The 10,466-nt window shown below is 31.0% G+C and overlaps 1 protein-coding gene across 3 annotated transcripts in view; it reads left to right on the top strand.

Annotated features, from left to right (window-relative positions):
• Positions 1–9,899, top strand: part of LOC145268799 (pre-B-cell leukemia transcription factor 1-like) — an 814,729-nt gene extending 804,830 nt beyond the window's left edge. For all 3 annotated transcript variants that reach the window (XM_080124427.1, XM_080124424.1, XM_080124423.1), the window contains one exon: positions 9,629–9,899. In XM_080124427.1, the coding sequence (XP_079980553.1) occupies positions 9,629–9,655 (27 nt within the window). In that variant the 3' untranslated portion in view covers positions 9,656–9,899. The remainder of the gene's footprint in view (positions 1–9,628) is intronic.
• The last annotated feature ends 567 nt before the right edge of the window (positions 9,900–10,466 follow it).

Genomic DNA, 10,466 nt, shown 5'->3' with positions numbered 1-10,466 from the left:
CAGATGAGATCTCTCGTCTGCAGAAACAATTGTTATGAACTAAATTAATGTTTTGAGGTTGTAAAACACACACACACACACACACATATATACATATATATATATATATATATATATATATATATATATATATAAGATAGGTGGAAAAAAACCCAGCAAGACGCTTGATTATAAAGAAAATATCAAAATAAGAGCACAATATATATATATATATATATATATATATATGTATATATATATATGATGATTGCAACGTCTTGTCAGATGAGTGCCACTCCCTCAGACACTTAAAGTTCATGAGCCCAAAAATGACTTCCATCACCACAGGACCATTTTAATAGACAAATGCCTGAGGGAGTATCTATACACAGATGATGTTACAGAGTCTTAACTTTATACGACAGCTAAGTCTCTTTCTCGGTTCAAAATGTTGAGATCCAGCAACAAGCAAGAGCAAGATAGCCAGCAACAAGTTAAACTGCAGACCAGATATATATATATATATATATATATATATATATATATATATATATATATATATATATATATATATATATATATATAGTGAATAAATGACAAAAAACTATATTCTAAAATTCATGATATTGACCAGCAAAACCAATTACTTAATTATTATACTGTCAAGATTGTCAATGTCAACTGAATTAAAGGAACAAATTATAAGATGGTCAACGCCATGAATTTTGGAATATAGACTTTTATCATTTATTCACTGTATTGCTCTGCAATTATATTGAGCTTCTTAAATAAGGATTGTTATATATTATAAGGAAGTATATTTATACAGAAATATATATATATATATATATATAATTATTTCTGCAATCAAACAACGTCGCAGCTCACACAAGCCATAAAGGGCGCACACCGGAAGTCTGGGCTTGTCAGTATAACATATCTGAACACAGGATTCAAAATACGAGCCACTTGCATGTGTGACGTTTACTCTGTTATAACATCAGATAAAATAGCATCTATTGACTAACACAAATCAAGCAAACAACGGTGAAGTCCGAGTGTTGAATGTATTTACTAGTAGTTATATACATATATGCAGTAGGTATATTCCACAGTCGAACTTCATCTTTATTTGCTGCGTCCATCTTAGTCAATAAGCTTTCTTTTATAAGACGTGGTGACTCGGAGGCAGAGCACTTACCTCGCAAAGAATTGACTCACGTTTCAAATCTTGGCGAAACTCGAGTCCAGCTCTTCGAGCCTGCAGCTTTCATTGTTTGTGTGGACCGCTACGTTGTTTGTGGAAATAATTCTGTATCATCTCACATTCGGAAATCTAATATGAATTGGGTTCGATTAAGACTCGACTAAAAGATCCTGTCAAAGCAAACTTTTATCTTAACGGCCGTTTCATCTGCGGCGTTTGCCATCAGTGTTTGACTATTACAGTAAAAAGAGAATCATCAAGAAAAAATCAACAATAATAAAATAGTTTCACATATGAATATCCTGCAGTACACAAGCCAAAAAATCGATGATCACACCTTCAACTAATAATGCTTTCAATGTATATATACATACATAATATGTACATATATATACATATATATATATATACATAATATGTATTCATATATATATACATATTATGTATATATATATACATAATATGTATATATATATTATGTATATATATATATATACATAATATGTATATATATACATAATATGTATATATATACATAATATGTATATATATATATTATGTATATATATACATAATATGTATATATATATATACATAATATGTGTATATATATATACATAATATGTATATATATACATAATATGTATATATATACATATGTATATATATACATAATGTGTGTATATATATATACATAATATGTATATATATATACATAATATGTATATATATACATAATATGTATATATATACATAATATGTGTATGTATATACATAATATGTATATATATATATATATACATAATATGTGTATGTATATATATATATATATATATATATATATAAGCTCACTGTGTGTTAAACACATCATTAAAGCATATATAAAAGAATAACAGTATAGTTTCATTCCAAGATCCAAATAATTATTTTTCATGCAAAACAACTCCTCCAGCATGTAAAATATTTTTTACATTTTTAACAGATCTGTTTCGTTATGCAGAAATATGTACGATTATTATTATTGTTATTATTATTATTATTATTATTATTATTATTATTATTATTATTATTATTATTATTATTATTATTATGCCAATACTGTCTCATTTCGTGCATATACTCTTCAGAAAAATTAGAAATTCTTTATGCAGAATTAAATGCATGACAATATAATGCTGCAAGAAGAAAAATATGAACAAAGATGGCTGGCGGAACAAACACACCATGTTAAGTCTTCTATGAACTTTTTTTTTCTTGCAGAATTATATTGTCCTGCGTTTTTTTTTCTATCTAAGCTAAGAATGTCTAATTTTTTTTTTTGAAGAGTATATGCACGAACGGTATTCACATAATAATGATAATCGTTTGTGGCTGCATAACGAAACGAATCTGTAAAAAATGTACTGAAATTTTAACATGGAGGATAAGCTGTTTTGCATAAAAATAAATATTTGTATTATGTAATGTAACTATACTGTTATTCTTTTATATGTGCTCTGTTGTAATATTTGACAGACATCGAGCTTGTAAGCAAAAAGGATTGATATACACAAAGAGTGAAATATAAAACACACACACACACATATATTGAAAGCTTTTAAATAAATAAAATACAAATATTTCCGTGAATATTCAGATGTCATCTCATTCGTTTGTAGTATACAGCAAACTTACAACATACTTCCATTTCTTAGTGAATTTTCTTGAACATTTGCATCATCTCTTTCTTCCATTATCATCCTTGACATTACCGCATCACACACACACACACACACTATATATATATATATATATATATATATATATATATATATAATTTTGTATATTATGAAAAAATAAAAAAGCAGAGTGCTCAGTAACGTTTCTAAGAGCATGTTTCAGAATGTATATGAAAGTTTGCTCGTTTGGGCTAAAGTTATAGCACATGTGCTCTCTTCTTCAGGCAGTGGTCGAATGGTGAAAAATTGGAGCATTGGAACTCTTATACCAAATTGAATATTCTGACTATAAATGGCGGCGCAATGTTACGTCACTGAGTTGTCTGTAATTTGCTGGGGATGTAATGATAAAAATGTTCTCTGGTTTACAGAACATAAATTACTGTTCTCCGTTTTTTTTTGTTTTTTTTTTGTTACATGATACAATTTTTTCATCTTTACACTACCGCCAAATTAATGCTGATTAACGTCACATTCATCGCCATATTGTATTTATGCATAGATTAAAATGATCTTAAACTTTCCTGTGAAATTCGACAATTATAGGAAACCAACAACACATTTCCTTTGCAAATCTTTAACATTCCCCACTTACAGCAACTACCAAAGCGTATGCAGCAAAGGGTTGCATATACGTTTACAAATTATTACATTTAATCCGACTAAATTTATTCTCAAATACTGATTCCTACGAAGAAAATAACAAACGCTTACACTCTTCAATTAAGTTCTCCCCACAAAACTAATTAACACTGCTTGAATTACTTCACTGGCATAATTTGTCCCATTTTACGATTATTGACAAAAACAAAAAAATAACAGATTTCACTACAGTTTATTCAAAAATTACTCAGATAAAAATGTCAATACCATTAACTCTATACATACCTGAAAATCAAATTGAAATGTTAAAGATTAAAACGGTTAGAACAAAATAAGTAAAATAATGTAAAAGAAAAAATAACTAATAATAAACGTATACAATAAACAGCTAAATGTAATTGGTGTTAATAACTTAATATTTTAATTTATTCTTTGTTAATTTTGTTAATTAAGTAGAATTATCTCATTAATAAATTATTAAAATGTTTAATCAATTAATTTTAGTGTTTAATTATGTTGTGGAGACGTACGTCTCGAATTCCTCTTTGCCAGTGTTCTTGCCTTGCAGACCGGTAATAATCAAGACACAGTGATATAATAAATAAAAAGTGTATGGACAAAAGTAGGTTACAGAAGTATACGTCATGATTCTGAGATCATAACTGCTACTCGACTTTTTACATGTAACTCTATTGTCTCGGTAAGTTCATTATACCGTTAGATTTGTAGATCAGCTGAGCTTATAACATTATTTATTATATATTTCTCTGTATTAATTCAAGTATTTTTTTTTTTTTGCTAACCGCGTCACCTTTTCGATTTCGACCACTTTTAATGTCAAGCATGTTGAAAATTCCGTAATTTCAGCATTAGATCACTGAATAAAGAGCGGGGCACATGTGATATTCTTTATTATATCTTATTAAACCGCGCGTATCAATAGCTTCTGATACTCGTGTATAGTATCAGACGCATATATATATATATATATATATATATATATATATATATATATACACACACGTGTGTGTGTCTACACAAGTTTGGATCAAAATCTACATACTTTGATAGAGGTCTACTCAAGTTTCTTGTGGGAGTATTTGTTTCAGTTCACGAACTTGTTAATAAGTTTTTCGTGTTAATAATTCCAAGTACTTTCGGTTTAAGCAAATGTTTTGTGTATTGCAGGAAATTTATAGCAGTCAATACAAAATAGATGTGTACCGGATGGATAGGGACTGAAGCAAATTAAAACATATAGCGATAAAATAGGGTGGCCAGGATTACCCCAGCTCATGGTACCCAGTTATTAAAAAAAAATAAAGTATTTATTTACGGCTTTAGTAAATAAATAAAGTGAGTGGCCATAGCCGAGAGAAACTCGCATGCTCCGGGTGTATTAGCTACAGCAGCAAGGGAGGCTGACACTTCTTTCCTAGGATTCCTCTACATAACCCTTGTTCATGACCTTATAAAGTTGAATGGTTAACAAAGAGGCGTCAAGTATGATCCTGCCTAAGATTGAACTCTATTCTCCTGGCCCATTATATATACCTCGATGATTATAGGAAATGGACAGTTAACAAGTGATACTAGGTTTTTTTAATAATGACAATGTTTGTCTGGTAAAGGGCGAAATTTCACCTATATATGTTTAGAATACAAGAGTTACCGATGCATTCATTATGAAACTTGAACAGACATCTATCAAAAAATGTTGATTACACGTTTTCGTCATATTTTACCAAATATGCCTGAGATTAACACACACACACACACACACACACACATATATATACATATATATATATATATATATGTATATATATATATATATAATGTACATGTGGGTATATATGTACATGCATGTATATATGTCCAAGTATGTATATACATATATGTGCATCTATATATGTGCAAGTATGTATATGTATATGTGTGTACATATATGAACAAGTATGTCTATATATATATATATATATATATATATATATATATATATATATATATATGAACAAGTATGTATATGTATATATGTGCATATATATGACCAAGCATCAAGACAAGAACCAATCACGATTGAATTCATATCGTCAATAATGTTTTTAGCATTCCTCATATTTCAAATAAACATTTGAAAAAAAAAATATCATCATTAATGTTTTCGTGTTGTATTCTTTTTTTTTTTTTACATTTATGTGAACTTTATAAATGTTTATAAGTGTAATCATACTATTAACTATCGAAATGACAGATTTCCGTTTTTGTTTTATTTTACTTCAATCGAAGTTCTTAAAAATCAAGGGGCCCCCTACATGGGGCTAACACTTGAACTCTATATGAGATACATAGATATTCGAATGTTCCATTAAAGTTCTTTATCTCTCAAACACTGAGTTAGTAAAGAAATTGAGAACATAATTTTCCTCTCCCCAATTAACCATTTTTATACGTTTTATTATATCTTTTGTTTGGGTTTCTTAGTCTTAATGGATTCCAGGACATGAATTTATCTAGTCTGGTGGAGTATTCAGCTTCGTGCTATTACTTGAGATAACAACTTGAAAAAGGTGCTCCATTCCTTGTAAACGCTAATCTGGGTTAGCCATAGAAAGGAGATATTGGTCAGCGAATACTATGTGATTTTGAATATTTGGTCAGGGTTTACTTCCAGGGAAAAGTATCTTAATGCCAGGTTGTTCTGGCAAACTCCTGTACAGATAGACCTTAGACACTCGAGAATAGTGTCTAGTAGGCATTCAAGTTCTCTTCAGTAGGCATTCAGGTTCACTCCATTTGTTTTATACCTGTGTATATATTATGTAGAAACTACATAAGACATGCCCATGTTCCTTATACATCTCTCCCTCTATATATTCATAGCAATATATATATATATATATATATATATATATATATATATATATATATATATATATATATATATATATATATACAGGGTGTCCCAGAAGTCGCGCACCATATAGATTTATATAAAAACAAATATGAATATCAATGAATATCAATTTTATTAATCAAAATCACAATAGATGCTCAAATTGTTCACCTTCAGCCTGAATGCATGCATCGATTCTCTTTATAAAACTATCTTTTACTCTAATGAGGGTTTCAGTAGTAATTTTTTGACATTCAATTATTATCGCATCTTTAAAATCACCAAGAGTGCGTGGACGATTCTGGTAAACTACAGATTTAAGATGTCCCCAAAGGAAATAGTCGCCCATATCGAATAAAATCTGAAACAAAAAAAAAATATAAATATAAATATATGGTGCGCGACTTCTGAGACACCCTGTATATATATATATATATATATATATATATATATATATATATATATATATATATATATATATATATACACTATCAGGAAGACCCGACGTTACTCGGGATTGAATCATGGTCAACGAATGTTTCACACTTCCATATATTCTTCGTCATCAAAATCGCCGATAGATTGCCTGTTTCAGTTGTGGACTTCTCGTGATGCGTCGGGACTAAGCTTCCCGTGCCTCCCCGCAGACTCTGAATTAAAGTTTAAAAAGCAAAAGTCAAGTATCATGCTCCAGTTGCGATCTCAACAGAAGTATTCATGTCGAACGCGCCCCTATCATATCAAAGAACTTGCTGTTGATTTTATATGCCTAGCCTTACTATTTGTGCGGTGATAATGGCTTGACTTTAAGTTTAAAATGAAAACTTCAAGTATCATTTTACTTTTACCAGAAGCATTCATTTCGAATGCGTCCCTGATATATCAAAGAACCTACTATTGTTGTTGGTCCCTTCGGCTTGTGTGGTAATAAAGCTTCTCAAATGCATCCGAGATATTAGGCGGTGTAAGGTGTTACCTTTGGTCAAAATGGCCTGTCCCTTCTTTCATCGATTATCGGTACATACACTACCAAATGCATAAAGTACCTTCGTGTGAAATTTTATAAAAGTTGGGTCAGTCGTTTTCGATACATAGGGAACTCTCGCTCTCTCTTTCTCTCTCTCTCTCTCTCTCTCTCTCTCTCTCTCTCTCTCACACACACACATAAACTTACTTTTACATAATAGATGAGATATATAGAATAAATTATATTTACAGTAAATATATATATATATATATATATATATATATATATATATATATATATATATATATATAAAGTGAACGTGTCTGTGTGTCTGTGTACATTTTCCTTCGCAATAACTTTGTCAATTTTCAATCTACAGACTCGAAATTTGATATACAGGGTACTGAGTTCGTGGAATTGCATTCACCTGCAAAAAATCTAGATAATTTGCATATTCTTTTAAACATTCATTTTAATTCATCCAGTATTAGTTTTTTTTTTTTTTTTTTTGTTTCCTTATGGGATGCTCATCTTTAGTAAACTATTACGTGTAATTATATTCATGCAGATATTCTACATGATTTATACTTTCGTAATATTTGCGTAAAAAGGTTATAGTAAGCACAAACCTCTTTCTATATAAATTTATGTATGCGTATATATATTTGTTTAAAATATTTTACCTACCAAACTTATCTGTCAGTTTTTGGTCTACAGACAGAGAACTTAATATATAGGGTATTCGAACCCATGCGAAACTTTATAGTTGGGTTTTAGCCGGGGAGAATCGGTGCAAAAGTGTGAAAGTTAAAAAAAAATGCAATTTGTCAAGTGAAGGTCGAACGACGGCATAACGAATATTCATGCCATGTTTTAATTTTTACCCTTGCAGCAAATATGTCTTCATAGCTCAGGCATTAATGTCAAAAGAAAAGGAAATCTTAAACTAAAAGTTTTGGTTTCGATTCTTGTTGGTGGCGCACGATTCATTCAAAAAAACTTTTAAAATTATTACTATATATTGGATCATCTATAATCTATAATATACATCTCATCTGTCTGTTTAAATGTATGTATGTATGTATGTATGTATGTATGTATGTATGTATGTATGTATGCCTAAAACATTCGACAGAGGCGACAGATTTTTACGAGATTGATATTGTTTTGAAGCTCGACCCTTCGGACGACAAATATCGAACAATTGGCTAAAAACATTAATTTTTTTACCTCTTAACTTGGCACTTTTCTACAAGGAGGGGGTCGCCTTTTTCGCCGATATTTTCGAAAGTCATCCCTCTCTTTTCGATTAATTTACAACAGGAAAGACCTCACTTTATTTTTCAGGTTCTTTTCCTCCTTCGCGATGCGGGTTCGAGCCTGCCTGCTAACTACCACTTTTTTTTTCTTCAACATACACCTCCAAACACCCGGGCAGCGCCGGGCACCCAGGCTAGTATAATGATAAATAGGAAATCTGCATTAATTAAAATATCATAGTTAAGCGTATTTTATGAACGGGCAATACCGGGTAACCTGCTAGTATATATATATATGTACATCTGAAAGAGAGAGAGAGAGAGAGAGAGAGAGAGAGAGAGAGAGAGAGAGAAGGAGAGAGGGAGAGCATCATGATGATGTGTTGCAAATAGATCAATAAAGCCTTTACTTTATTTGAAAACAATCTTACATATTTCAGGCATGTACAATAGTTTTATCGAGGTGGATTGACCTTGACCAATTTAAAGGTCAATCCAACTAAATAAAACCATGGTACGCCTCTGAAAATGGAAACATAGTTCATATATACTCTCTCCCCCCTCTCTTTCCGTGTCTGTCTGTCTGTCTGTCTGTCCGTCTGTTCCCCCCCCTCTCTCTCTCTAGGATAAAATACATAATATATCATAAAAGGAAATGTGGAGATACCGTGTGAAAAAAAAAAAAAAAAAATGCAAACAAATTAAACACAGAAAGAAATTTAAAAAATGCGAGTGCTTTAACGGCTTCGGTCGGATCAATTTTTCTGATGACTTTCGTTGAACTAAACCGGCAAAGCTTTCGTTTTAATATAATTTGTTCTTGTGTTTAATTGTTTTTTCTTTTCTTTTTTTTTCATACATGCACACACGTCTGTGTATATGTATGTATGAAGGTATGTATATGTGTGTGTGTGTGTGTGTGTGTGTGTGTGCATGTCATTGATTTATTTTATTTTTTCATCGTTGTCATTAGTTAATTGCTTATTTATTATTTTTCAGTTCACGACGTTTCGATCGGCAAGTTGATCTTCAGGACGCAGAAGGGACAGAAATTAAAGCATCCGCCATCATCATGAGGATAACTAAAGAACAAAACAAAAAAAAAACAACTTCAAAAACAAAACAACAAAAAACTTCAAAAATAACAACAACAAAAACTTCAAAAATAACAACACCAACAAAAAATCCAAACGCGAACATAAAACGAGAAGCAAACGGACAAAAACATTAATTTTTGAAAAAAATTAAAAATATACAAATTGGTATCGTCCTTTTTTTGTTTTGTGTTTTTTATATTTTTTTTTTTTTTTTACTATTTTTATTTTCCTTCATTCAAGAGATCAAGTCTGAGTTTGATGAAAATTTTTCTGTAGAACGAATTGCATTCGAACTTGGCACACACAGGTTTTCAGTCAGAGTTGCTGTTGGTGGGGCGAGTTGGTTTTCTGCATGCACTTTGCGAAGTTTTTGCATCCGGATTATCTGGTCTGCGTTTTTCTCAGCAGTTGCATACGAAGTCGGGCAAGGTTTTACCCTGAACATAAAATGAATGGCCTAAAAGCAACGTCACTACTCTCACTTCATTGGTTTGTGATGCCGCGCCTGACATGTCTTTGTTTTCTAAACGTAGCGGAAGAAAAGACTAAATGATGACGGATCCTGATGCCGATGTCTCCTCACCTGCGCACTGTTAGCTGGAATGCGGTCCTAATAGATATCTTGCTACAAATTCAGTCCTTTATGGATGACCCTGCCAGGAACTAGAGTTCCAGACGGTATACCTCTGACTTTACCACATTCCCATTACCCCATATCACGGTGAGGATTGTTTGAACTT

This window comes from Euprymna scolopes, chromosome 44, assembly GCF_053919585.1.
Source record: "Euprymna scolopes isolate OS-2025 chromosome 44, ASM5391958v1, whole genome shotgun sequence".
Classification (NCBI taxonomy): domain Eukaryota; kingdom Metazoa; phylum Mollusca; class Cephalopoda; order Sepiida; family Sepiolidae; genus Euprymna; species Euprymna scolopes.
This window is presented reverse-complemented; position numbering and strand designations above follow the sequence as displayed.